General features: G+C 54.3%; 2 protein-coding genes across 2 annotated transcripts; one reads left to right on the forward strand and one right to left on the reverse strand.

The window, feature by feature from the left end:
- The first annotated feature begins 1,102 nt into the window (after positions 1-1,102).
- On the forward strand, positions 1,103-11,846 carry CACFD1 (calcium channel flower domain containing 1). The gene is made up of 5 exons (XM_080403066.1): positions 1,103-1,296; positions 6,330-6,401; positions 6,814-6,939; positions 7,085-7,192; positions 7,652-11,846. Exons 1-5 carry the CDS (start codon positions 1,166-1,168, stop codon positions 7,743-7,745), a joined length of 531 nt encoding a protein of 176 aa, XP_080259192.1. The 5' UTR covers positions 1,103-1,165; the 3' UTR covers positions 7,746-11,846.
- SLC2A6 (solute carrier family 2 member 6) lies at positions 11,634-18,261 on the reverse strand. Its single transcript, XM_080403030.1, has 10 exons — positions 18,083-18,261; positions 17,339-17,501; positions 17,033-17,239; positions 16,314-16,413; positions 15,532-15,743; positions 15,230-15,382; positions 14,789-14,897; positions 14,397-14,570; positions 13,963-14,108; positions 11,634-13,874 (listed from the first exon to the last, which is right to left on the reverse strand). The coding sequence occupies exons 1-10, from the start codon at positions 18,181-18,183 to the stop codon at positions 13,719-13,721; spliced, it is 1,521 nt and encodes a 506-aa protein (XP_080259156.1). The 5' UTR covers positions 18,184-18,261; the 3' UTR covers positions 11,634-13,718.
- Between the last annotated feature and the right edge of the window lie 8,643 nt (positions 18,262-26,904).

The raw sequence follows: 26,904 nt of genomic DNA on the forward strand, positions 1-26,904 counted from the left end.
TCAGTCGAATTTTCTGGCATCTTCTTAGAACTGCAAAAATCCTGTTTTCTTCTGTCTTCTTAATAGTTGTTTTTTGCTGGTTAAACTTGGAGGTTTTTGCTTGCCAGCCTCCAGATTTACGTTCCGTTCCTGGAAGAGCTAGAAAGTAGATTCTTGCAGCGAGATCCTTGAGGAGCTGGATATATCGGCTATCCCACTGCAGTGCGTGGGTGATGCAGGCACTGGGCCTTCATTTCCTGTCTAACAGGAGATGTTAATGAAAATACATCCTTTTCTTAATCCTTTTTTGTAACCTTTTAGCAGATGGGATCTGTCTTCCCACTCTGCTCTGGATCCCAAGTCTCACTGCTATTTGTTGTTCCAGATCAACTATGCAGAGTCCCTGGTCTGCAGAGATGTGCTGTGGTTACTGTGTGCTCCACGTTAATTTGCAAACAATGCAGCTGTTGTCTTTATAATTTAAGAGAATTAAGGCTGTTTCCCTGTACCATTTGTTTGGATACCAACAGGTTGCCAACTGGGACACCTGTGACTTGCAAAGTCCTACTTCTACTCCCATTTTCTAGGGAGAAAACGGTATTCTGTTCAGTTTAAGGGGAGTGTTTCCCTCTTCTCCTGAGGGCAGAATTTTCTACCACTGCTAAATTCATGTTAACACAAAAAAATTGTGTTTCCCTTCTTCTGAGCGTGCGCTGGCTGCCTGGATAACAGCATCTTAGTCACCAGCCAGGGGGAGTGGGACCCAGAGCCCCCGTGCACCCCGGGCCCTGGTGTGCAATGCATGCTGCATGGCTGCTTATGAATATGTACACGATGAGCTCTGCCCACCAGCCTTTTAATGAGAGTGACATCAAAGCCCTGCCTGCTGGAGGAGGGGACCCACAATGCAATACGCAGGCAGACGTGGAGGCAGCTCCCACGGCCGCTGGCATTGCTGCTGCAGGCAGAGACCCTCCATTGTCAGCCCTGGGGGGGGGCTGCCGGGGGCCAGGCCCTGCACGGGGATGCAGGGAGAGGCCCAGCAGCAGCAGGGCTGGGTTTAGGGGCTGGCCGGAGCGGGGCACGGGGGGAGCGTCACCTGGGGTGGTGGGGAGCATCCTGTGCTGCTGGGGCTCAGGCGGGGAAGCGGGGTGCTGCCTCCTGACCCCCCGGGAGCAGGGGTGCGATGAGCTCTCAGGATGAGCAGTTCCAAGCAGCAGCAGCCCCTGACCCAGCGGCTTCCTCCGCCGAGGATGGCATGACCTGGTGGTACAGGTGGCTCTGCAGGATGGCCGGGGTCATCGGGGGCATGTGTAAGTATCCCCTTCCCTTGCAGCCAAAGGTTCCCCCTCGGCTCCGCTCGTGCATGCGAAAGCGCGCGTCAGGGGTCCCCCTGCCTCTTGTTAGGGTCACGTTTGCGCAGGGGGGGCATGCCACCGAGCACCATTCGGGGGGACGGGTTTGTGGCTGCACTAGGTGCGAGTTTGCTGTGTTTGGGGCTGAAGAGCCGCGGATGTCCCTGGAGCGTGGGGTGGGTTTAGCTGGCACACGAGGGATGCGCTTGGCGTGCACTAGACCTGCTGGACTTACCTGGGAGAAGGGATGTCACAGGGGGATCTACAAATCCTCGAGTTTCTTCTTGGACGCAGCGCTTGCTGGAAGCGATGGGAGCAGCAGCCGAGTCCCAGGCACTGCAGGAGGGCTGTGGGCAGACCAGCTAGGTGATGGTTTTACCGCAGGCATGGGGTGCAGGGTGCTCAGCAGGGGCAGGTTCAGGGCGCGAAGAGGGGCCATGGGATTTGGTTCATCTTATTTGTCTGTTGGGTGTTTGCATGTTCCTGCAACTTCTTTTCTTTCCCCATCCTGAGTGCTGTTTCCCATCACTCCCGTTGATTGCAGAGGGCCTGCCTGTGGTTTTGGGTTTTTTTCTGAAGGCGAATAATGGACTTGGTTTGTGTTGTGTGTTTTTTAAGGGCTTTAGTCTTGGACACAGAGAAGAAGGGAGCCGGCATACAGCAAAGTGAATTGGCTGCGCTCTGAATTACCTGCTGCTGGAAAAAAAATTTTCCCAGGGAAAGAGTCTTTGCAACTTTGCCAGAAATCAGCCTGTCCTGTAGTGCTGTTTTGCTACATTCTGTGGAGAGATTAATAGCTCTTAAAAGCAGGAGGGACTGTTATGACCGCTTAGTCTGACCTCCTGCAGCGCACAGGATGGAGAATATTTTCTGCTTCAGGTCCACAACTTCTAGTCAGACAAGAGTGTTTCTCAGCCAGTGCAGTCAGCCCTGATTTATTCCCTTGGCTGTAGCGTTTCGTCTGACGCCCTCTCTCGCTGCCCCTTCCCGTGCTTGCCTCAGGATTCGGGACTCGACCGCCCAGCCCACGGTGTTTTTTGCAGCCAACCTTGTAGACCGTGGTACTGTCGGGCAGGCTCGTTGCAGCCCTTTTTGGCTAGGCTGGGAAAACATATGCTGCTTTCACTGTTTTATGTCTTAGGTGCTGAAATTCTGGAGGTGTGAAAAGATTGGGCAGGATTGCTCTTATGGGGCAAACCGTAGCGGCCTCGCCATGCTCTGCCTGAGGCCCCCGCGCTTCTGGTCCCGGCAGGCGGCCAAGAGACCAGCTGGGACGTGTCTTCAGTGCAGGTCCCAGGTGGGGGTTTAGCATAGCGGCGTGTTTCCCACGGGCTGGGGCTGTAGCCGGAGCCTCGGCACTTCTTACATGGCTTTGGCCCCTGCAGAGCTCAGGGTGCAGAGCAGGAGAGGACAGCTGGTGGGTGGCATTGGTGGCATCGCTCACCTCATGCTGGATCTGCTCATGTGTGGCTTAAAAGTGTGAGTCTTTGAAGACATCCTTTTTTTTCCTCTGCATACGTGTTTCAAAGCAGCTGAATTATATTTGGATTATTTTCCCATTATATTTGGATTCTTTTCCCAACCTTTTGTTCACAGCTCGGAGAACTCGTGGCTTGTTTTTAGAGGAAAAGCTGACAAGTTTTACGTATTCGGGTGTGTCTGGGAGAAGCAGCTTTTGGAAGAAGAGCCAGGCTTTGAACAGGCTTGCTGGTGATTTGGGGAGCCAGGCAGCTTGCTCTCCAGCCCTGACAGTCTCCCTTCAGGAGGTTTATCAGGCGGAGAATGAGGCAGCGTGAGACACAAACTCCTCTCAGGAGTAGGGAGCTGTGGATAGAGGCAACCCTCCAACGCCCTGTGCTAGTGATGCCCCCCTTCAAAATGCGCCTTCTTCATCATCGCCTTGTTGAAGGTGGGCCATTTGATAAAGGGGTGACTAAGCAAACAGCAAGGCTGGAGTCTGCTGCTCTTTTCAGAGCTTGTTATGAAAGGGCAGAACTCATGTATAAGGATGTTGAGCTACAGGGCTGGGTCATTTTTTAGAGAAGGAAAAAATCCCTCTAGAAAGGAAGAGAAATTTTGTTAGTGGAGGTGAGACCAGCAGACAACGCCTGCCACATGCAAACACCTGCAGCCCACAACTTGCCTAAGCCAGAAAGGTCCAGGGGCTGGAGCAGGAACAAGGCAAACAAAGATCAGGATGTGTTTCTCGCTCTTGCACTGGCTGGCTTGGTGACCTTGGCCAAGTCCCTTCTCTTCCTTGTGTTCCTGTTTGTAATAGGATGAGGAGAGCCTGTGGCTTTTGTAAAATGCTCGAGGAGCAAAAATAGGCTTGTGTTGGGGACAGTGACCAGCTGCTTGAAATGAATAGAGGCTTTGTAGGGGGTGGCGTTCTTCCCTCCCCCCCCCCCCCCCCCCCCCCCCCATTTTAGCTCCCAGTTATTTGTGTTCCTTCAGGGATTTGAGGTGGGACAGCAGTTAAACAAATGGCAGAACTGTCTATCTGCCATAGTTTACGTGCCATCCAGCATTATCTGCATTTTAAACCCATTGCGAGGCCTCTGTTTTGCAAAAAGAAGTCCCTGCCTTGGCAGCTCCGTCCTGTTTTGGCTACAGAGGCAGGAGCTGATCCTGTCCTGGGGGCACAAGGATGTACCAGGCTGCTGTGGGATGTGCCGCACTGCAAAGGAGACTGAAGGTCACTGAATCGTTATCTCGGTGGCTGTTGGCAGCCGCCACCGAGTGCAGTGTTCCTGTGATTATAAACCTTTGACTCCTTTCCCGCTGGTTGGTGCTCATGCTGACGTAGGGGCTTGCTCAGCTCAGGCTTGCAGGGTCATTAGTCCATTGGCAAGCGAGGTGGTTGCTTAGTTGAAACTCCTGTAGGGACAGTTAGCGCTCAAGGGCTGTTTTGGGGTGTTTGAGGACAAAACCAAACCAGAACCCTGACAAAACAATGCCTGGTTGGCTCGATTAAAAAAGCTAAGGCCAAAAGCCTGCTTGGAAAATAATATTCTGCCTGCCTCGATTTGTGCTGTGGTGAGATCCATGTTGGAGCTGGACCTCTGCTCCGCCGTGCTGTTCAGCCAGGCAGGGTTCTGCCCCAGCCCTGGCTGTGTTTTGGGGGTAGTCAAGATGCTGGTTTTTGTGGCTCTGCTGATTGATAAAGTGCCAGAAAAATCATTCAACATTATTTTCAGAAGTGTGCTTTCCTGGGGAGAGCAAGTGTCACAAGCCTATGGTGCTTCTCCTGAGCTCCTCTTCCATCAACATCCGAGGGTTTCTTGGTCACAGGGAAGAATCAGAAGCCTCCGTGTTGTGCCCTGCTCTCCATGCTGCCTGCTGCTCCCAGCAATCCTGCTTGCCGTTGCTTTTCCAGCTCTCCAGCTGTTTGCATGAGTGACTGTGAGCAGATCATCCCACCCCGGTGCCTCAGTTTATTGGATTATAGCATCATTTAGGTTGGAAAAGACCTTTAAAATCATCAAGTCCAACCCTTAACCCAGGACTGCCCAGCCCACCGCTAAGCCATGTCACTGACAGTGGTCCCTTTGCTCTGGGAGGATGAGAAGCGCCCTTGGAGCATGGATGTTAACATGTCCTCTGGCATTCCTCCTCTTGTTCTTGCAGGATTCTCCAAAAGTTTTTGATTCCTGCAGAATAGTCCTAGGAAGCCTTTAAAAATAAACTTGCTGGGTGGTTTCCTAAAACCAGGAGGTCGCTTTATTGTGGGGTGACCTTAGATGGGTCTGTCGTAGGCCTGCAGTTCTGTTTCCCGGTTCGGTAACTACTGATAATTATTTTTAAGGGAACTTTGAGGATTCAGCAGTAACTGCTTAAAAGAAACCTTGCAAACATGTGCCAGGCTCTTGAAGGTCAGGACTGCTCACAGCAGCTCTGCTCAGGGACCCCCCTAGCAAAACACCAGCAGACATGAAATACCCGAACCCAGGCTGGTTTATTCTCAGAGGTGGACTCTGCTGCTCATCGTTGTGCCGCCTGTCATCCCCAAGACAGCCTTTAAGGGCTCTATAATTTTAGCTGGGGTTTTTCAGGGTGGTGGTGGTTACTGCGGACTCAATGTGTTGCTCACTGCCCTCCCTGCCCGGGCTCAGGTTCCCAGGTGAGCGGTGGCAGGCTGCTGGCATCAGCAGAGGAGAAGAGCTGTATCGAGTGTCAGGACCGCTCTGCAAGTTTAATGAGGCGGGAAGGAGATGTGTGCAGCCTGCCTTGGATGCTGCTGCTGGTTCCTCTCCTTGCACTGCAGAGTGCCGGGGGCTATTTTGGGCTCTGCTGTATCTGCTTCCATTCGTATTAGCGGAGACCCAAACTTGGCTCTTTTCTGCCCATCTCTAGCAGAGTTGCACAGAACCAGCGGTGTGGGACAGAGACTGGAATCACCTCTGCTTTATTTATTGTGTGCCAGTGTGTCTTGGTGCTGCAAGTCATGTTTTTCCTGAACTTTCCCTGTGTTGCTCAGAGATGGGTGCCTGCTGGGACCTCTGTCCATCCTGGGACAAAGCAGTAGTTCCTTAGCAAATAAAACCCAGGGTGCCACATGATGTGCCCATGGAGTTACGTCACTCCATGTAAAAGCAAATGCTCTGTTGTTCTACGTAAAGTAGAAATAGTTGTGCAAGTGGCATGCTGAGACACCAAGTACGCAGAGTAAAAAGATAGGCAGCTGGAGGAGCTGGGAAGAAACCCCCTCCCCTGCATCCCGGGCTCCTGTTCAGGCATCGGACCTTTCCACCCACCCTCCTATGCTGGTCTGTAGGGCTGCTCGGCAGCACCTAGAGGTGCCAGCCAAGGCGAGGGTTCTTCTGGCAGCCCCTCCTCTGCAAAACTGCCCCAAACACAAGAAAACAAATACGTGCTGGCATGGGTGCAAGGTCCCATCACAGGGCAGGGCTGGGAGGAGAAGCAGCTCTGCCTGCCGGGCTCTGGGGGTGCACTGACTTGGTCTTTGTGGTCACTGAAAGCCTCTTTGCTTTCTAGCCTGTGCTTTGCTGGTCTCTGGAACTGTGTCACCATCAACCCCCTGAACATCGCAGCCGGCGTGTGGATGATGTGAGCAGAGCTTCTTTTCTTTTCTCTGTGGGGAGGGAGGTTCGGTGAGTTAGACACCACTGAACAAGGGGCAGAGCTGCTGTGCTCGGGCAGTGGGTGTGCGTGGAGTGTCCGTCAGGCTCCATGAATTGCCAGATCTTGCTGCACTGGGTGAGTTGAGATGCTGGGTTTACTCTATTTATGTTCTTTCTTTACCCCTTTTGATGTAAATACTGAGATACCCTGATGCAAAATAAACCTGGGCACCAGGGTGTGGGAGTTATGAGGAAGAGGGGAGAGTGCAGTGGGGTCCAGCCCTGCCGTTCCCTTCTGCCTGCGTTTGGGCATGGGGGTGACTGGTCTCTGGGGAGCATTGCTCACCCTCGCTCCGGACCACGCGGGCAGGATTAACTCTGGTTTGCTCTATCTGGAGGCTCAACGCCTTCGTCCTGTTCCTGTGCGAAGCCCCCTTCTGCTGCCAGTTTATCGAGTTTGCAAATGCCGTCTCTGCGAGGGCGGACAAGCTGCGGGCCTGGCAGAAAGCTGCTTTCTACTGCGGGTGAGGATGCTCCTGGGGTGTGTTGTGGTGGCAAAACCATCCTAGGAACCTTGTTGGGATGCACGTGGGCGTGCCATAGTGGATGAGCATCCCTGCATCCCATGGGGCGTGGGGCCCGGTTTTGAGGGCTGCCTCTGTCTTCCAGGATGGCTGTGTTCCCTGTCATGCTCAGCCTGACGTTGACCACGCTCTTTGGAAATGCCATTGCATTTGCCACCGGGGTGCTTTATGGCCTGTCAGCGCTTGGCAAAAAGTAAGAGAGATCTGTCTGCTTGTGGAGGGGAGGGAAGGGGAAGGTGGACCTCCAGCCCTCACCCCCATCTGCCTCCCTAAGGCTGTGCTTTCCTCTTGTACTAACCGTGCTTTCCGGTGTGAATGCTGCCAAAGAACATCTCCCCGCCATCATCTCAAAGCTCTGGGAGGGAAGGTCCTAGGGTCTGCTGAAGCTCTAAGCTTTTCCTTGGGAGCTCAATCTAGGTTGCCCTGTGGGTCCCAGCCCTCTTTCTGCAGCTGCTGGATGGATGGCCCCAGCTCTGGGGGTGGTGAGCAGCCCTGTTGGGGTTGGAGAAGTCCAGAAAGTCTCATTTCACTCCTGGCATCCCTTGGCACAGAGGAGCCTGGGCCCTGGTTGGGGGACCCCTCTGCCAGGTGCTGTACCCACCGTGGTGGGCACCCGGAGCTCACATCCCCACGTTGTCCCTTCTCTCTGCAGGGGAGATGCCATTTCCTACGCTCGGATCCACCAGCAGCAGAAGCAAATGGATGAAGAGAAGCTCACAGGGGACCTGGAGGGACAGGCTATCTGAAGCCCACAACCTTGGGGTAACCTCTCCTGGACACTGAGATGGTGAAGATATGGAAATCCACCCTGCCCTTCCCTCTGCCCGCTCCCTCCTCTGTTACGCCACGATTTCCCTGGACACTGCAGCAACTGGAAATCTCAGGGGCTGGGGCCGGCTGTGCCCTCTTCTCACACCAGCAGCCAGATCTCAGCGTGTTGCCCCCTCTCTCCTTCTCAACCCTCAACAAAATATCTCCCAGTCCCCCTATTTTTTAATTTATTTTTTTTTTGGCTGCAGAGGTGCTGGCTCTTTGAGTGCTGCTTTACCAGCCTGAATAGGTAGCCTTTCTTTGGAGTGATGCCCGATAATGAGCCGAGGATGCAGTGCTCATTTGGGGACTGCTCCCTGGATGGGGTGAGAAGGGACAGAGCTCACGTGCCAGCTCCTTGCTTGTACTGGTCTCATGGGAGTCAGGGAGCTGCTGGCCTCACACCTGAGCAGAACCTGATTGCACGTAGTAACAGTCTCTGGTGTGGCACTTTCCAGGTGTAATACACTAATCCAGGGTTTAGCAATACATGGTGGTGCTTAAGCTTGGTTCTCTTCCATTGACTATATTTTAATATGGGTCCAGTTAGGCCAGGCATGGGCAGCATCCCTGCATGGGAAAGGACTTCCAGCAAAAAACCCACATAAAGACAATAACCCCCTCTGCAGAGGAGCTGCCAGAGGTGCTGGGGCAGATCCCGGCACCCACAAAGCACAGCCCTGCTTCCTCTGGATACAGCTGCAGGCAGTTACTGCAATTTACTTGAATTATAAGAATTACTTTGTCTTAATAAGGGTACTTTTCTTAAGCTTCACTCTTTTTACTGGGGAAGAAGGGACATAAGGTTTGCTTTACCTCAGCTGAAAAGGGGTACTATGGCTTGAGCCAAGTGGGATTTTTTGCTGGTGTAAGGCTTACTGATGTGCAAGAGCATCCTTCTCTCGTGAGCCTGGGACTCTGCTCTGTTGTCTCTCACTCCCAGCATTTGCTCCTGCTCCTGCGATCCATCCCTCTGAGCAAGGGACCAGCTCTTTGCTTCTGTCTGGTACAGCCTTTGTCTTTGGGCTCACGCTCTTTTTGCATCAGTCCTGAGCTGGTTTTGTATGGGAAGGTGGCATATCCTTCCTTTGCAAACACAGAGAAGTCTGCACTGTTTCAGTGTGGATAGCTGGGATGTCTTGCTGCTTTATTCCAGGCTCCATCAGTGGTTTTCACACCCTATTTTCTGTTTGCTTTGTACCATGCAGGACAAAACTGCTCACTAAGCCCACGTCCCCCTCTTCTCATCATGGTTTCTTCCGGAGTTTTTAATTTATTTGATTTTTACATGATTGCTTTTTGTTGATTAGGAAAAGGGGGAATAATTTATTTCTAGTTATTTAAGTATTTTGATGAGACTCATTTTGTCTGGACATAGGATAAAAGAGTGCTATGTTTCCTGTCCTTCAAGGACTGCCTTGTTTCACTGGCAGGGGTCTCTGAGCCTAGGGAGAGCCCTGGCTGCCGTAACTGGGATGCTGTAAAACCCTACTTCAGCCTTCAGAGCATTTCTCAGACTTTTGAAAAGTGTGTTGTCCTTTGGCCCCTTTGTCTTCTTCTGGGCCACCAGCTTGACAAAGGTTGTTTTCCCCCTTTTCTGGGAGGGAGAAAGGAGGAAAACTGGGCTGTAAGTGCTGGATTGGAGGATGGTACTCACTTGGCAGCTAGGGCAGGTAGCAGCTGTGGTGGAACAGTGGTGGTGGGGACTGCAGCCTGTTCTGGCTCCTCTGCCCTGGCAGCTGAGCTCCCGCATCTGTGGTCCCATGTGAATCCCTGGGCTGCCAGGGGGGTTGTGCTGTGCTCTGGGAAATGCGGTGGGAGGCTGACTGCTGTCTGTTAGAGGGTCTGTCTGCCAGCCACTCTGTGGCTTTCTTGTTGAAAACGATCTATCCAGCATGTCCTTCCTTGGGTGCGGTGTGTATTTGCATCAGCTGAATGAGACCAGCAGGTCCCCGCAGAGCCTGGATGGAGCCGCTGCCGAGGGGGTGGCTGGGTGCGGGGCAGTGTGTGCATTGCGACGGGTCCCTGGCGATGGGGGGGCTAAGCTGCCAGCTAACCTGAGCTGTTGTTTCTTCCTTGGAAGTGAGGGAGGTGTGAGGATTTACACCGGTCAGGAACGCGCCTTGGGTTTGTTCACACTCATGGGCCCTTGCAGCTGGATGCTGGGGAGCCACTTTGTGCTAAGCCCCTTCCCCCCGCCTCTGGACCATGATTGCTCTGACACCAGCTGCTCTGGGACGCAGAATAGCCCAGATACAGCTTGTGGCAATAAGAGCTGTGCCATTATAGACCCCGCAGCTCTGGGCTGATCCTCGTCACTGCATGCAATACGGGGGCCGTTGGCTTTCCTCGTGCACGTGTGCAGGGGCTGCAGCCTGGCCATGCTGCCTGCAGCGACGGGGTGCAGCAGGAGCAATGCACTGCAGCCCACAGGGTGCTCAGCAGCGGTGGCCGCTCTGCTCTTCCAGCCAGCCGTGTCCCTGTGCAGCACCTTCACTGGCTGGGTCACGTGCAGAGTCCTGCCTAGCAAACAGGATGTCTGCTTTGATTTCAGGGGGGGTTGGGGAGTTAAGTAGTGTTAGTAGAAGAATGTTGCAGGCTGATGCACGTAGCTGTGAGCATGTCTTTGGTAGTGACTGCTTGGCTCTGTGAGTAGTTCCACAGTAGCTTTGGTGACGGGAGGCGAAGGGTAAAGCAGTGGCAATAGAGGAGCATTTGCAGGCTGATCTACGCCCGTGGTGATGAACCACAGAACTGGTAGGAGCTTCGCTGGCTTCACCTGATTGTCCTAATGCCATGGACCAGCAGCAGTCCCGGGGGCTGTTGCAGGCAGGTGCTGCTCCAGGTCACCTGGGGGGCTCACTGGCACCGACGGGTCCACTCTGCTCCCTTGGCACCAATGGCACAAGTCCCTTGGACGCCAGCTGTGCTGTCATGATGTGTTTTGTGGCAGTTGGGTCTGACCCTGGGGCCAAGACAAGTGAACAGTCTGCATCAGCTCTGCCACTGTTAGTGGGTTGCAAAGCTCAGCTCTAAGCTCCACGCTTTTGGTGGGGCCTCAGGGACTCTTCTGTTAGGGCTGAGCTGGAGCCTTTGATCACAACCCTTGAAGGCACTGGCTCTGTTCAGTGTCTGTGCCTGCCGCAACAGGAGGGGTCTCAGATCTGTGCTCCGAGAGTGCTGACTCCTACAGATGTGTGTCGGCAGTGGGAGCTCTTGGGAATTGTGCCCGTCTGATGCAGCTGAAGCCAAGCCAGGCGCTGCCACCATCGCTGACATGGCTTGGTGACAGCACCCATGGCTTTTCAGAGTTGTAGTAACAGTTAGTGGATGGTCTCACCTCCGTGTGGGCAAGAGACTGTTTTTGTGGAGATAGAAAGGACCTTTAGAGTAGTAGCATCACAGTAGTTAATATGCCCATTCACAGTGCATGGTGGTTATTAATTGTGTTTAGAGGCACCGTCAGGGTGCTTGAAGCTGTGTAAGGATAAATGAAGTTAAAAGCCCTGCTCTAGAGATTTTACAGGCTCAACCCAATCCCTGCTGATGGCATCCAGGCTGGATGGCTAATCTGTGGGGTCTCTATGGAAGAGGTTTTGCTTGCTCCGTCTTGGAAAGTCCTCTTGGGAGATGATGGGACAGAAGTTTTGTTACATGAGAACTCAAGAGAGTGGGTGACGTGTTGACTACAGTGAGTTGTTGACACCAAGTGTGGAAAGACACCTGGGTACTGGCAGCACACGTGAGCTTAGCAATGGACTGTTACACCGTCCACCGCATGAGCTGTGAGCTTCTTACCCACGTGCATTTATACAGCGTGCAACTCTTCCGTGTCCCAGGCAGTCGCGAAGCTGACAGCACTTGTGCATATGAGCTCCACCATCCCCTGGGGCTGCCCGTTGGGTGTGAAGAGAAGAAGAGAAGCTCACATTCTGCTGTGTGCCCAGAACTCGTTGCTCTGGGCAGGAGCTGGTTTTGTAACACCAATTGATTCTCTGTGTGTGCAGTGAATAAAAAGACCATTCTACCTCTGGAAAGAGCCACTGTGATTTCTCAGACTCTAAATGTAGCAAAAACCCTCAGACTTTCGATGTTGAAGAAAGGAGGTCACCTAGAAAATACTTCTCCAATGAGGTTCTCACAGGACCTGAGAGGTCCAACCTCGTTGCATATTGGGGCATTTCCTCCTTAGCCCAAGCCCTGGGAAGCTCAATCCATCTTTGTCATTTTTTCCTCAGAAAAAAAGCATCCCCTGTCTTCAGGGAAGGGTTTCACTGAATTGAAGATGTCAAGACCTGGTCCATAGCCATGTGAGAAAGAGAGCGCTCTAGCACAGGGCTGCCAGAGATCCTGATCTTCAGAAGGTCAGTGGAAACCAGAAGCTCTGGAGGCCTCTCGTAATCAGTCCACACTTAGAAACAGGCATATTTCAGCCAGGGCTGAACATCTTTCTGGAAATGGGTCTCAGCAGCAAAAATGTTAGGTCTGATGCTGAATTTTTTCTGTGGTTTTGATTTCGGTCCATTTCTCTTCCTCTGTCTCAAGCTGCTTTAAATTAATGCTCTGGTAAAGCACATCTTCTCTTAGGTGTTTTCTCTCATCTCCTGCTGCAGGGGATGTAAATGGTAGCAAGTGTACCTTGAGCTCTGGGTCACATATGCTATGTTACTCTATGCTTCCTTGTCACAGCAGGCTGAGTGTTCCAGGGATGGGAGGACACAAGCAGCTCTGCCAGCCCTCGTGGTGCCAAGTGCACTTCAGGAGGTTGGACAAACGCTTGGGCAAAGCATCTCCCAGCTCAGCCCTTGTCCTGCCCTTTTGGGAGAGTTAGGTTGGACATGATACTCAGCCAGGCCATTTGTTCCTCGCAGCCATAACCACCTCCTGCAGCTGTGTATTACCTAGGGTTAGGCTCTAAAAAAAATAATAATAATAAATTGAAAAGTCCTTATTCTTGCAGGACATGCAGGAAAGGGGTAAGAGCAATGCGCTACTAACTATGCAGTTGAAATCGCAAAGTGGTGGAGGTGGAGGCTCCACACACAACCGTGATGGAGGTGCATCTACCTTCCTCTTTGTGGATGAGTAAAACCCTGTGGTGGGAAGGACCCACCCCAGTACAAAGTATTGTCAGTGCCCACTGTGTCTTTCCCACCGTGAATCACTTGCACTACAGCTGAATGTTTGTCTGTTCCTGTTCTTTGTTTTGTCCTGGATTTTCTTTGTGAACTGTATTTGGTCTTGTTCATTAGGCTTCTAGCGTAATGTGTGTTTTTAGAGCAATAAAATGTGGCAGCTTTTTGTACAAAGCGTCCGGCTCTGCCTCTTTCACAGTCCCTAAGCACGTGAGACTCATCTAGGAAGCTGCAGGCTGCTGCGGTCCCCTGGTCACCGTCCTCGTCTGCCTCTCCCATCCCACCTGCCTGCAGCTCCCTCCTCTGCAAATCAAGGCAACATCTTGCAGTTAGAAGCAACACCGTTTTATTCTTGCAACTACACGCTGAACTTTTGCCAAAACGACTACAGCGGTTAACTCTGTTCCAGCCAAACCCTCAGGCTCTGGGGCTGCTTTGGTGGCTGCTGAGCGAAGGACATGTGTGGTCTCTTGTCTGCAGCCACACCTTTCATTTTCCAGGGCATCTTTATCTCCAGCCTGGTGCTGGTTAACTGGTCCCATACCTCAGGTTGACACGTTGCCCAAAGTGTAACAGGTAGTGTTGAATGATGGGAGAAGGTGAAGTTCCAGTTGGCAACTTCTACATCCAAAGCCAGATGATTGTTGCTGCCTGTTCCTTTCCTGTTGCCTTCACAGAAAGCTCCAGCCTCCAGCTCCAGCAGCATGGCGGTTTTTCCTCCGTGACCCTTGAGCACGTGGATGGGTAGCCCGGCACGGCGGCAGATGGAAGCTCCTACCTCATGAACGACCTTCGGCCGGTCCTGAAGAAGGCTTCGATCTGCTCCAGGGACCTGCCTTTGGTTTCTGGAACGCAGCAGCCCGTGAATAAGATGTTCCCAGCAGAGATGACAGCAAAGAAGAGGAAGGGCACCTCGAGGCCGAAGGCTTCCTGGAAGGTAGGGCAGAAAGCAGGTGTGAGCTTGTGCGGGGAGGGTCTGAGGAGGGGCTGCCGGACACCCTCCCGGGGCAGTACCCACCACCACCCGGAGGAAGAACTGGGTCAGGGTGAAGGCTGTCAGCCAGCTCACGACGACGCAGAGGCCCGAGGCCACCCCACGGGCTTTCAGAGGGAGGATCTCCGACATCAACAACCAGGTGATGGGGCCCCAGCCCATGGCATAACCTACAAGGGAGGACAGGTAAGGTGAGGTTGTTGAGGCTTCAAAGCCCACTGAGGAGTGCAGAAGAGGAGCCTTGTGCAATCCTGCCCTGTTCCCCATCAATCATTACTCCCCCCCATTCATGCTCTGTCAGTCCTCAGAGTGACTTCAGATGCCATCTTTTTTGGTCTTCCAGGGACATCTGCCTGCCTTTCAGCTCCAAGCCCAATCTCCTTGCTCCATATCACCCTGCCTCAGATGAGAAATGTCCCCCCCAAGCTGGTACCCAGCCCTGTGCTCTTGGCACCTACCCATTATGAAGAACATGGTTGCCAGGAGGGGGATGAGGGTGATGTAGTTTGTCGGCTCAGGAGGAAGGTTGGCAGAGCTCACCAGGGTCCTGTTGGCAGTGGTGCCATTCTGAGAAGCTGGCATGAAGTGGATGTAGCACCCCATGGTCAGGTTGGAGACCAACATGACAGCAGCTGTGGAGAGATACAACAGGACAGCGGAATTGACGTGTGAGTTATCCCCTCTGTGCCAAGGATGGAGCTCCCAGGAACACCTCTGCTCAGGACCTGAGCCACCGCCAAACTAAAGAGACCTCCCCCGCTCCCTGCCCAAGTCTTGTACAGCTGAAGTTTCCACTCTGGAAATCCTTAAATAAGAGCTTCTCTTGCACAACAGTGAGGGAGAAACATACCTGATACAAAAAGAAGAATCTTTCTCCCAGCTTTATCCATTGACACAGCAGCAATGGCCACTGAGGACAGACGTACCAAGCCAACAAGAGCTGCATCATACTCTGGTTTCTGCAATGGCAAAAGCAGTGGGGAAGCTGATATAGGAGAGCCAGGGAAAGGGCAGGTTCCTAACACGTGTTGTCTCGGCTCTGGCTGGTGGCTTTGTCAAAGCTATCCTCCTGAGGTAAGAGGCCAGCAAAGAAGAGCCTGAAGCTCAGAGGAGAGTGGGGCCAGTCCCACTCCCCATCCTCATGCAGCCGTTTGCAGGGCACGTGCTTGGCAATTGCTGCCAACCAGGCACTTTGAAAAAGGCTTCAGAGTTGGGGTCTGAGGGCTGCAGGGGACTTTGAGCACTGGGCAGTCATCACTGAAGGCAAGGCAGGCTGAACCCCAGGGCTCACCAGGATGACGGATGTTTTCTTGAATATTGACTGCAGGTACACGAGGATGCAGGTGACACCTGAAAGCTGCTGCAGGAACCTCATCCCCGCTGCGATCAGGATGGGCTTGTAAATGAAGGGGTCCTTTATCTCCGCACAGGAAATCCGTGGGCTCTGGAGGGGACAAAGCCAGAAAGCCGAGGTGTTACCACCTCTGGGCACCACCGTGGCACCCAGAAGATGGCTCAGGAGCTGCCCAAAGGAGGCTGGATTTTGCTGTTCTCACATTACACGTCCCCCGTGCTGGTGGTGAGCCTCCTCACCTGCTTCCTCACGCTGTCCTTGATCTGCTCATACTCCCGGGCATAGTCCGTGTCCTTGCCCCGCAGCCAACACAGTGACCTCAGGGCCTCGTCATCCTTCCCCCGAGAGAGCAGGAACCGGGGTGAGTTGGGCATGAAGCAGAGCAGGACGATCATCATGAGCACGGGCACCTCCCCAGTGACGGCCAGCCAGCGCCAGTCCAGGGCCAGCCCTGCCAGAACAGCGCGGTTAGGAGCGGCAAGTGTGCAGGGAAGGGTGTCCTGGCCATGCCTCCAGGTGGGCACCCCAATAATTTAATTTAATAAATTTAGCGGGTGAAAAGAGATCTAAAAAAAATAGTGATTTTGCACATTTTTCTCCTTAGCAAAGAAGCATTTTCAGCTGTGTGATATGGTGAAGTTCCAGCCAGCTCCCCCAAATCTTAGAGTATCCAGCCAGATCCTGCAGCAGCCAGGGCACATGCTGGTGTGAGATGCACATGCAGTTCATCGCATGCTGCTCTTCAGCCCTGACCAAGCCTCCGCAGCACTCGGGTCTGCTGGCACGGTAATGGCCACGGGACCACGTGGGTTATGGATTCACCCCTCTGAGCTCACATGCAAGTGCAAATTAAATGTGGGTGATCCTGCCCAGACGCCCTTGGCACACCCATGGTGGTGGCTGTGAGCTGGCTGCGAGGGGAAGGGGTCCATCAGCTTGCTGAGAAAGTTGTTTAAAATCAAATTCCCTTCCCTGAGGTCTCGCAGAGGGTTTCCCGCCCTCCAACCACTGAGATACTTGCCCAGCGCGTACAAGACGAGGGAGCCCAGCACTGCCATGATCTGAGGACAAGCGCCCAGCATGCCTCTGACACCGGGGTGGGAGATCTCAGAGATGTAGACCTGAAACAGGGACAGCACATGCTTAATGGAGCTGCAATATACAGCTGTCACCACCAAAACCTGTCCTCTGTCACCTCAAAGTCATCCGTTGCAGCAGGGGAAACCCAAACGGCTGGGAAATTGCCCTCTTAGGGTGGAAATCTGAGTGGTCCCGTGGCATAAGCTGGTGCTGGCAGGCAGAGGGGACAGCCTTGCAGGTACCACCACTTCCCTCCCTCAGCACGGTGGGGGAGAAGTGCTCCAGAGGGATGCTCAGACTCCAATTACTGGAAGGATGTGCCCCAGGGTTACTCAATTCTTGCCTTCCCCTCTGCACGCAGCATGAGGTCAGCGTTTGGTAAATAAGGGAGGAAATAACTGCCGGGAGGAACCAGGCAGGGCTGAGGACCCGCCTTCCCTTTTCTGCAGGCAAGAAAGCCCAGCACCGTGGGGGCAACTCGGGCTGGCCATGCCAGGGCTGCTAACCCAGTGCATCCTCCCCCTCCCCGATGGCCCAGCCGCAGCCCTGGAGCTCTGCCAATGCCTCCAAAAAGCAGCGAGACACCCCAAGCTCTGCTACGGCACCACCCCAGCTCCCACCATGCAAATCCCCGGGCAGCTCTCTCCCACGGCACCTTACCGGGATGGAGGCAGACGTCACGCCGCCGGCATAGCCCGTCAGCACGCGGCCCAGCAGCAGCATCCCGATCCCCTGGGCACCGGCCATCAGTGCGTATCCCACGGCGGAGGGCAGCGCTGAGAACATGATGCTCAGCTTGCGGCCCAGGCGGTCATTGAGGAGCATGGCGCTAAGGCCCCCCACTGCCGCTCCCAGTGTGAACACCGACTGCGGGGAGGCACAGAGAGGGGCTTTGGTGGGTCTGGGCTCCTCCACACACCCATGGCTCTGCCCCTTGCCCCTGGCGGGGACAGCCCCGCTCCTTACCCCGAACCAGGATGCTGTGTGCTGGTCCAGCCTCAGCGCAGGGCTGGGGTGAGCCTCCAGAGCAGGGATGACGGGCGAGGGGTAAACCAAGGCAAAGCCAAAATTGAAGTTCCCCAGGACAGCGGCAAATGCAGCCAGGTAGAGCCGCTTGTTGTGGAGGCTCCTGAGGGAGAGACGGAGTGAGAAGGATGTGGTGGGTGCCCTTACTGCAGCTGGCGGAAACTCTAACTCTGTTTGGCAGGTTCCCCCAGCCTTTGCTGAGGCTCTCGTGACACCCATGGAAGGATTCTCTGGGGGATGGCTGGCACAGCCCTAGGCTGGTGGAGGTTCTCCGAGCAGGGGATGGGATCCCGACCCCCGGCAGCCCTGATGCCGTCCTCCACACCAGGCAGCTTTCAGCAGGTTCAAACCGAGAAAAGCAGAAGCTGGAGCCTGGTGGCACCAGGGACCCAGCCGGCAGCTGGCTCGTGCCGGTGGAGCAGGGAGGGGGCTCCTTTCAAAGCCCCTGTGCCTCCCAGCAGGACCTCATGCCCCCACAAGGGTCGGATGCCCACCAGCACGCATACCCGCAGCTCTCCCAGGCAGGCTCACCCAGCACCGCACCCCCTGGGCAGGATGAGACCCCATCTCAAGGCAACTCAGGAATGACAGCAGTATGAGGCAGCTCTTCCACCAGTTCCCCCCAGTCTGGCACTCTTGGGACTGGGGGCACAGCCCACCCCACAGCCCCAGCCCAGCCCTTACTGCAGGTACTCCTTGTCGAGCCTCTTGCCAGCACTCCTGGAGAAGGTCTGATACGAGGAGCTCGTCTTCCTCACCAGGGGTTCTCGCGCACTCGACTCCATGGCAGTGCCGTGGCCGGTGCCCGTGGTGGTGCGGATGGTGCTGTGCTCGGGCTGGATGCTGGGGCTGCTGCCGGGGATGAGGAGCAAGAGGCGGTTGAAAGCGAAAGGGGAGAGGCTGCCTGGTGTTGCCTAATCGGAGAAATCTGTGCCTTGTGGGCTTGCGCTCGCCTGGCCTCGGGGAGGAAACAGAGGGGGCAGAAAACCCGCAGGCACAGAGCCATGGGGAAATGATGCTGCTCTGCAGCCTTCACCCCACGCCTGCCCAGCCCCTGTCCCTCCCAGCCCCCACTGACACCAATGGGTTCATCGCTGCAGCGGCACATACAGGGGGCAATCCTTGCAGAGCCATCTCCACCAGCAGAAATGTCCCTTGGCTAAGACCATGTTTCTCCCCTCGAGGAGTCTGCACCAGTTAGACTGGCCAAACCCTGCTTCTTTTTAAAAGGATAAACTGCATCTGTGCGAGCCGAGCCTCCACACCACAAACAGGGAAGGGTTTTCAACATAGACCTGAGGAAGAGGTCAGCTGAGGAAGAGGAAGGAGAGGAAACGAGGTGGAAGTGAACACAAAGGGGGCCCAGGGAGCAGGTGAGGGGAATGAAGAAGAGTGCTGATGAGGATGGAAAAGGGGAGGGTGACATCTCTGCCACATTAGGTGCAGCTGTTGAGGGCCTTGGGCTGCCCATGGGTGCCTTTGCCCCCTTGCCCTGATCCCCCCAACCCCACAAGGCTCAGCAGGTAGCATTGTGCTGGGACATCCTGCACAGGTCCTGGGGGGCTGCAAGGTCCAAACTCACCCTGCAGGAAAGCGAAGGGACACACCTATTGGCTTTGCACTTGGATTTTATTAGCAAAAGATGTCTTTCCCTAAACTGCTGTAGTGCTCCTCTTGTTTCCATCATTCATTTTAGTTCCTGGGGCTTTTGGGACCACCTGGATGGTTTCTGTACCCCAAGCCCACGTGGGAGCCCCAGTGGTGCTTCGGCGCCAGCCAGGGGCTGCTATACTCTTCCCTCTGTGCAATCTGGTTCCCCTTCCACAACCATCAAGTGCTGTATTTCATGTCTGATCGATGATGGGGATTTACAGCTGACTCAGGCACTCGGGGATGTGATTTCTGTACAGGAAGAGAGGTCATGAAGTGAGGGGGCGTCAGGGTGGCAAGCTAGCTCATCCAGAAACTTTCCAGTGCTGTGTTGGTCTGAGCAGGGATGTCACAACAACTTCCAGCTGACCTGGAGCTGGTCCCTGTGCCCTGAGCTTCCCCTCCATCAGCAAATGCCATCGGTCACCTCCCTTGCGTGCACTTCGTTCCATGTATCTGGGCTTGCAGTGCCTGTTTGCTCCCAGGGTGGTGATGCTCTGTGCAAGGTCACAGCCCTATGTGGGGCAGCAGGTGCCAGGATCTGTTGCTGCTGGTTGCATTTTGCAGACCAAGGAAAATCTGCAAATGAGTGGCTTTAGGGAATCTGAAGAGGGAAGATGCTGCAAATTTCACAGCGTGACTTTGCAGCATCCTTCCTCTTCAAATTCCCCAAGGTCACTCATTGAGAACATTATCTTTCATCCCCTCTGATCCTCCCAGGCCTCAGCTTTTGCCCAAAACTGGGCATACTGAGTCTCTGCAATGGTAGGGGGGTGTTGCTGGGGCTGGACTGGGAGAAAAAAAAGCTGCAGGTGCTGAGCATGATGATGCTCACCAGGTAATGGGGCTGTGAGGACTCCTGAGGCCCAGGCTGCTGCAAGGTAAGGGCTTTTCTCTTTTTTTTCCTCTCTCTGATCCTTGTTTTTGCTATGAATATCTCTAGCAAGGAGGAAGCGCAGATCAAATCCTTGTTGATTTTGACAGAAAGTTCATCCAAATCAAGTAAGTGGTGGCAAATCTATGCCCTGAGAAAGTGAGACCCCCCTGGGAAAGCTGAGCATAGCCATTAAAATGTTCCACAAGGAAAGCCATCAATTTTCCTTGTGCAAGATTTTGCAAAATTCTGTGCCCTGACATAGCAACCATGAATTGTCAGTATCTAAAGGCATTGCATTTTGGATCTGGAAGATTGTTGGCTCTTTTACTCCACTGATGTCATTTGGCTTGTTCTATCTTTGCTGATTAGTTATCTCTGGGTCTTTCCATCTTGGAGCTGCTTGGCTGCTGCTTTTTGGGACCGTGGTGGGGCTGAGCGTGCTGCCCTGTGCAGCGTCATGCCAGCCCTACTCTTGGGCTTCTTGAAGAGGTCGGTGTGCTGGGTGGTGGGTTCCTGCTGGGAGCAATATTGCTTAGAGCAAAGGGGTGAACCCTGCATTGCTGGCCTGCGGCGTGCCTGGGGACGAGTGGAGGAAAGGGTTCTGCGCGTTGGTGAGTCTGTCATCTGGGCATCCTTCGGATGTTCACGTGTCTCAGAGACAAGGGCTGGGAGCTACCCATTTGCAAAAACTGAAGTAGGGAGAGGTGATGTATCCTGATGGGGTGTGAGGAATCGGTGGCAGTGCTGGGTGCTGATCTGGCTGTGCGGGCTGGTGGCTTGGACAGGGAGAAGGCAACTCGGAGCAGACTACTGTGAAATGGCCATCTGCATGCGACAACACCTCTGGCTGATTCATCTCCCTCCCTTTGGTTGTTTTGGGAGATAGATGTGGCTTGTAGCGAGGGACTTCAGAAAGCAGGATCTGCATCTCCTCCCTGCCCAGGGCTTTGTGCTGTCCCCTGTCCCAGGAGCAAGGGTGCTGAGCCCCATGCTCTCTGGCAGCTCCTCAGGGTCAGCTTGTGCTTGGGTGCACCGGCTGGGTGCTGGGTGGCTGGGAGCAGCCTGCTGCAGCCCCTGGGACCCAGCAAAACAAGCCTGGGACCTGATCTGCTGTCGCAGCAGAATGAGCCTGGCCATGCTGGTGTGACCCCAGCACGTGGGCGCACAGCACTGGAGCCCCGAGTGCCGCCTCCTGCCCCAAAAGGGCTATTGCCTGTGTCTGATTTAATTCTCATTCTTCTGGTTACAAAGCAACTACTAACTAAAAAAATTGTCAAGCTGATAAATGTGCATGAGCTGGTTTTGCTCTATTTATGTGATAATTTAATTACCAAGTTGGGGGTTTTTCCCCCCTAAAAAGTTTGTGGGAGATTTGGGGAGGGAGAAGGGCGACACGGCAAAGGCTGGCTGGGTGTTTCTTGGGCTGGGAACGGTGTTGGGCTGGGCTGGGACCCTGTTCCAGGCTTGGGCACCTCCTGGGGACACAGCTGCCGTACGCACTTGTCACAAACCTCATGGAAGGGTGCAGTATCTGTCCTAAACCTGAGGCCACTTGGGCACAGGACAGAGAGGAGTGCTCAACCCACCCTCCTGCCCCTTATATCTGGGGGGGAATAGTGTATTGGAGAGGGGCCCTGAGCTGGAGCAGTCGGATCTCCCTGAAACGCCAGGGGTTATCCAGTTTCTGTGCAGATTTGTCAGCTGCTTCAAACAGGAAATTACTTTGTGTCTTGAAAAACTTCCAAGCACCTGTAACGCCGGGAAGCACTGGGGAGTTGGCGCCCGCACTGGGCTGGGCTGGGGGAGCCGGGGCTGAGCCCGCCGGCAGGTCCCTCCCTGGCTGTGTGTGGGGGTCCCTCGGTGTGTGTAATGGGTCCCCACGCCTGCTTTTGGTGAGCACCACATCCATGCTCTGCGCTCCATGGTTTCTTTGTGGAAGTGCAGTTTGGGTAAAGGAATAAAGCACCCACCCCCTGTCCCTGCTCCACATCTCCCTGAGGATTCTCCTGACTTGCTGTAGGTCCTACCAAACCGCGGAAGGGGCGAGCAAGGTGAAAGAAGACACATCAGCGGTGTCTCTGGTGGGCTGTGCTCGGCCGTGGGCATGGGGAAGGGGGTCCTGCCCCGCTCCCTGCCTCTGCAGCAAGTAACAGGGCTCCAGGCCCTCCAGAGTGAACCGAGGAGGGGGAGAGAGGCGCCCGCTTTGGGAAAGCAGCAAACCAGCCCGTGGCCCATTAAAGGGCAATCTGGTTTTGCTGAGAGCTGTTGGCTGCCTCAGCCAGAGTGATGCATTGCTCCAGCTCAATAGGACCTTCCCCCCCACCCCCTCCCCCAACAGCTGTGCAATAGATCATGAACATATGCAAAAACATAAACTGCATCAAAGCCACTTGGCAGCTTAACTAACCAAATTCATAAATTAATTTCTATTCCTCTTGTAAGGGAGAAATCAGTCACTCCTCAAGACTCGTCGTCTCTACCGCTCATCTGGCCACATCCTTTCATAAATCTTCCCCGTAAGTCCGACCTGGTGATTGCTGGGTCAAGATGCAGCGCCGCTGGGTGCCTGCGCTGGGCTCGGGGCAGCCCCGCAGCTGGTTTGCCCTGGGCTGGGGCAGGGCTGCTCCTCTCTGTGTCACCCGCATCCTGTGAGGCCCTAGCAGAGCTGGTGCTTGGCAGCCCGGCGCTGCTCTGTGCGTGCACCTGGGGGGGCTTTGGGGAGCACATGGTCCATGCTGGGAGCCGTCGGGGCGGTGCAGAGGTGTGATGGTGAACCGTCTCCCTGCAAAACGTGGGCAAACAGCAAGTGCTGGGTTTCCAGAGCAGCGCAGGGGGTGGCTGGTGACTGCAGGGTGCTGGGGGCACATGGAAGGAGGGGGGGGGGGCAGCACTGGGCTGGATGCACCCCTGTGTTGTGGTGCTTGTGGAACTGGGGGTGTTTGAGCCCAGGGGGCAGCTACAGCTGCTCCCCCCACGGCTTTCTGAGACCTGGGGCTTTGCAAAATGGTGCCCTGCACCCCCGGCAGGCACCGGTGCCTGGAGCCCAGGTTAGCTTTTCCAACCAGGCAGACAGAAGTCAGCTCTTCCCTGCTGTATCCTTTGCCCCGCTCCCCCCTCACAGAAGAAAATCACCACCTCTTCAGGCTGCCATCTCTTTATTTTGTTGGACTCGGAACTTGCTGAAATGTCTTTCGATGGATGAAGGAACGCAGAGTAGAAGAACAGAGCCTGGCAGGCTGCATGGTGAGTGGAAAATAGTTTTTTGGGACTTTCTGGAGTTTGAAGGCCTGATGATGGATGTGCATGCGAGGGATGGTAATGGCTTTGTAAGTATCAAAACACTGAGCAAAAGAATAACTCTGCTTAATAGACTGAGAAATGTATGTCGGACAGGATCCGCTCTGCTCCGACACGGGCGAGAGCAGTGGTGTTGAATGATGAAGTGCTGCGGGGCTCCGGAGCAGAGGCTTGTATTGGTTTAATGTATTGGAAAAAACAGTATAACTAGGTTTGAAAAAATACTAGATACTTGCTATGAAAGTGTTGGAAAGGCTACATCTTGCCTCAAAAATACGCCTTGAGGAGACCCGTCGTATTTGCAGTGACCTGGGGGCTTGCAGCACCCAAAGCTCTGTCGCTGCCTGTCCCTGTGCCTCCTGGCTCCCCTCTTGCTGCCTTCCTCCTCCTCGTCTTGTGTCCAGACCTACTGACAAAAGTGATGGGTTTATGTGGAAATTCTGTAGGAATAAATACTTGCCTGTCAGCAACGCTAGGTCAGAGCATGATTTCTCATGTGCCATTTGGAAATGACATTTCCAAACAAAATTACAATCTCCCATTGAGGAGTTTTTGTTGTTTTCACGTTGGAAAAGGGTTGAATTTGGGGGCTTTCTTGGTTGCCACACATATGGAAGATTTGTTCACCCCCCCACGCTTAGAGTGAGGGATTTTGGTGTCCCGTTTCCAACCTGGCTAACACAGAAGCTGGGATGAGCTGGAAGATGTCTGTGTGATCTTCAGCTGGGTGGGGGATTCACCAAAAGCAGGATGGTTTTTCCTGCTTGTGGGGCTTTTTTTCAGGTCACCTGAAATCTTGTGACCCACAACATCCAGTGCATGCAGCTACAAGTACCCACCATTGAGACGGTGGATAAAAAGGGGACATGGAGGCAGGTTGCAGGTTTCCAGCCCTTCCTATGTGATGTGGTGGCTTCGTCACTCGCTGCGTCCATCTTCTGCTGCAGCTTTTGGGTGGCTGCTAGCCCAGGCCTGTGTGTGTGAGCAGTGTCAAGGCAGTGCAGGGCCACGCTGTTCTGGAGCCTGAATTTCCCCAGGGCTGTGGTGGCTCCTGAGAGAGGGAGCTGGTCCCCCCTCATCCTTGCAGCCTATAAATCTGTGCCTTGCCTTGCTCGGGTGATGCAGCTGATCTTCATGCAGGCACATCTGTGCAGGGATACTGTGTGAAAGCAGGGGCTGAGCACCCCCAGGGATGCTGTACTCTCAGATGGGCCAGCCCTGGGAAACGGCTCAGGTTTTCCACAAAATCCAGCGCTGGGAGGATGAGCTGAGATGCTGCTGCAGCTGCCTCCAGCCGGAACAAGTCCTGGGGGCTGTTGGTGCCGCAGTGCTGAGCTGGGAGGGGCCTCAGGCGCTGTGAAGCAGTGGCACTGGGCGCTCATGGGGATGGGTGAAAGCCCAGTAAGCACAAGGCTGCATCGCAGCGACTGCGGCAGCAAGCGTGGAAATGCAGCCAAGCCCTGCTGGGCTGCAGGGACGTGTCCAGGGCAGGCTGGATGTTATCCCTCCCAAGACCTGATGGCTTAGGTGACCTGCAGCCTTGGGAGGACACTTCTGCCATCACCCGGCTCAGCTCACATCCAGGATGTAGCTACAGGGGCTAAACCCAGAATTTAAAGAACAAGCACAAGAAAGTTTCCTTTCCGAAATACTCTGTATATCCAGAGCTGCATTAAGGCACCAGAAAAGTATTTGACACTCTGTGTTGGTTGAGAGGCGGTGAGATAAATAAAACAACTTCCAAGAAGAATTTTTTTAAGCAAAACTTTTTTTTTTTTTTTTAGTGTGTCCACTTCAATTCCATGAGCTGCTGGGACAGGCTTTGAAGCAGTGCATGTTGTGGTGCCACAGACTGGGTTGTTCTTTTTTTTTTTTTTTTTTATCTGATTTCCCTCACCCATGGGCATTTCTGCTAGGTATTTTGAAGTGAAGCTGCTTTTTCTTTGATGGCAAGGACTGGATTTCTTCATGCTTGGGACACAAATCTCCCCCCAAATTCCTAGGAGCTGCTGCCTGCTCCTTCCTTGGCTCTACGTGTTTTTTTCCTGTTTAATATGACTTTTTTTAAAAAAAAAAGAAAAAGGGGGGCAAAACAAAACATATCATTTCCTTGATTTAATGTGAGCCAATTATGGCTCACAGGCTGTTAACTTCATCACTGCTTCTTCCAAGAAAGACCTTGGTAAAATAAACCACCGCGCCGGCGGAGCGAAGCTGGCAGCCGTGCTGGGGCGCTGGGACCTGCCGTCGGGCTCCGCGTGCAACCGGCAAAGCTTCGGCTCAAGCCACGGCATTTTATCCCTCCCCCGGCTGGAAAAAAAGCTATCAGCTCTGTCACACACATGCCCGCTAAAATATCCAACCACTTGTTGTACATCTGCTGACGGATACCAACTGGAAAGGAGATTAGGGCTCAGACTCCCGTGCTGGGCTGTCTGCCCCTCCTAATGAGGAACAGATTGGAGCCCTCACTGGCGCTCGAGCGCGGCACGCTGCCTCCAGCACCTGGCAAATGGCAAAATCAGGAGGGCTGGGGCGCCCGGTGGGTGCCAGGGTGCGGGCCAGTGTTATTAAACTGCCCTGGCAGCCAGGCATAGCCTAGGCTGGGGCTTGGGTGGATGCTGTGTGGGGTGCTGAGCGGTCTGCAGCAGGGTGTTGGGGTCTGCGGTGAGCCAGTGGGACCCCAGGAGTTGGGGGGCACCTGGGTTGATGCATGTTTGCAGTAAGGGCTGGCATGGGGTGAGTTCTGAGGGATGCTATGCTTCCCCCCCCCAAGGGGGTACTCGCCCCTGCGCTGTCCTGCCCATCACCCCCAGATCACAATGACTCACATCTGGAGGCAGAATCTGACCCCTCCAACCTGGGCACCACTGCTTTGGGGATCTGGAGCTGCAGGGTGTCCAGCTACAGTGAAATCCCACGTAGAACGGGTCACCTTTTGCATGGCATTTCCAGCCGCTTTGCCTTGGGAGGAAAGCCACTCGTGGCATTTAAAAGCACCTCGAGTCCATCCCTGGGAGCAGGGTGAGGGTCTGTGCTCTTCCCACCCTATCTCAGCTCTTTCCCTGGGGTTTTGCACGCTGGCTGTGGCATGGGGACCCGCAGACCGTGTGCATGTTTGCCAGTGACTGCATCACTGTCTCCTGAATTGCTCCATCCTATGGCCAAGGGCCAGCACAGGAATGTTAACGTTTCTCTGCGGCTAATTTGGGGCCATGGGCAGACCCAGTGCTGCCTTCTTCCTCCCTCCTTCCCCGCTGCTCGTGCTTGTTTTATGTTTCTTTTTCAACAGTGGTGGAATTGAAAATGAAGATGTGCTGGGACTTAATTCCAAATAAAAATGCCTGTGCGTTCCCTGCAGGGCCCTTGGTTTAACCCCCAAGGCGGGCAGTACCGCACCAGTCATGCAGCTCCTTATGTGCGGCTCGGCCGTGGGGACACATCCCCGTCCCCATCCCAGGGCTGGGAGCGAGGGCAGAGGGAAACCTGGCTCCTTCCCTTCAGCAAAGCGTTTTCCACTGGTGGTGGGGTGGGGATTGCTCATAACTGATTTGCCACGCTGGGAGTTTGGGGATTGCGGTCGGTGGGGTGCCCTCGCCGAGGAGGAGGATGCGCTCTTGGGTCTCATGGGACTTCCATGCTGTGTGCCATCTCCCCGTGGGATAAAGGATGGGGACAAGGC

Source organism: Falco punctatus, assembly GCF_963210335.1.
Source record: "Falco punctatus genome assembly, chromosome: 9".
Lineage (NCBI taxonomy): Eukaryota > Metazoa > Chordata > Aves > Falconiformes > Falconidae > Falco > Falco punctatus.

Bases quoted from the DNA above. Each gene is read 5' to 3' on its own strand.
- SLC2A6 (XM_080403030.1), bottom strand. From the start codon at position 18,183: ATGGAGTCGAGTGCGCGAGAACCCCTGGTGAGGAAGACGAGCTCCTCG. The intron at 17,502-18,082 runs GTAAGGGCTGGG...TCTCTCCCTCAG, and splicing joins CTCGACAAGGAGTACCTGCA to GAGCCTCCACAACAAGCGGC. The intron at 14,109-14,396 runs GTAGGTGCCAAG...CCTCCCTTGTAG, and splicing joins AACCATGTTCTTCATAATGG to GTTATGCCATGGGCTGGGGC.
- CACFD1 (XM_080403066.1), top strand. From the start codon at position 1,166: ATGAGCTCTCAGGATGAGCAGTTCCAAGCAGCAGCAGCCCCTGACCCA. The intron at 1,297-6,329 runs GTATCCCCTTCC...TTTGCTTTCTAG, and splicing joins GTCATCGGGGGCATGTGTAA to CCTGTGCTTTGCTGGTCTCT. The intron at 7,193-7,651 runs GTAAGAGAGATC...TTCTCTCTGCAG, and splicing joins CTGTCAGCGCTTGGCAAAAA to GGGAGATGCCATTTCCTACG.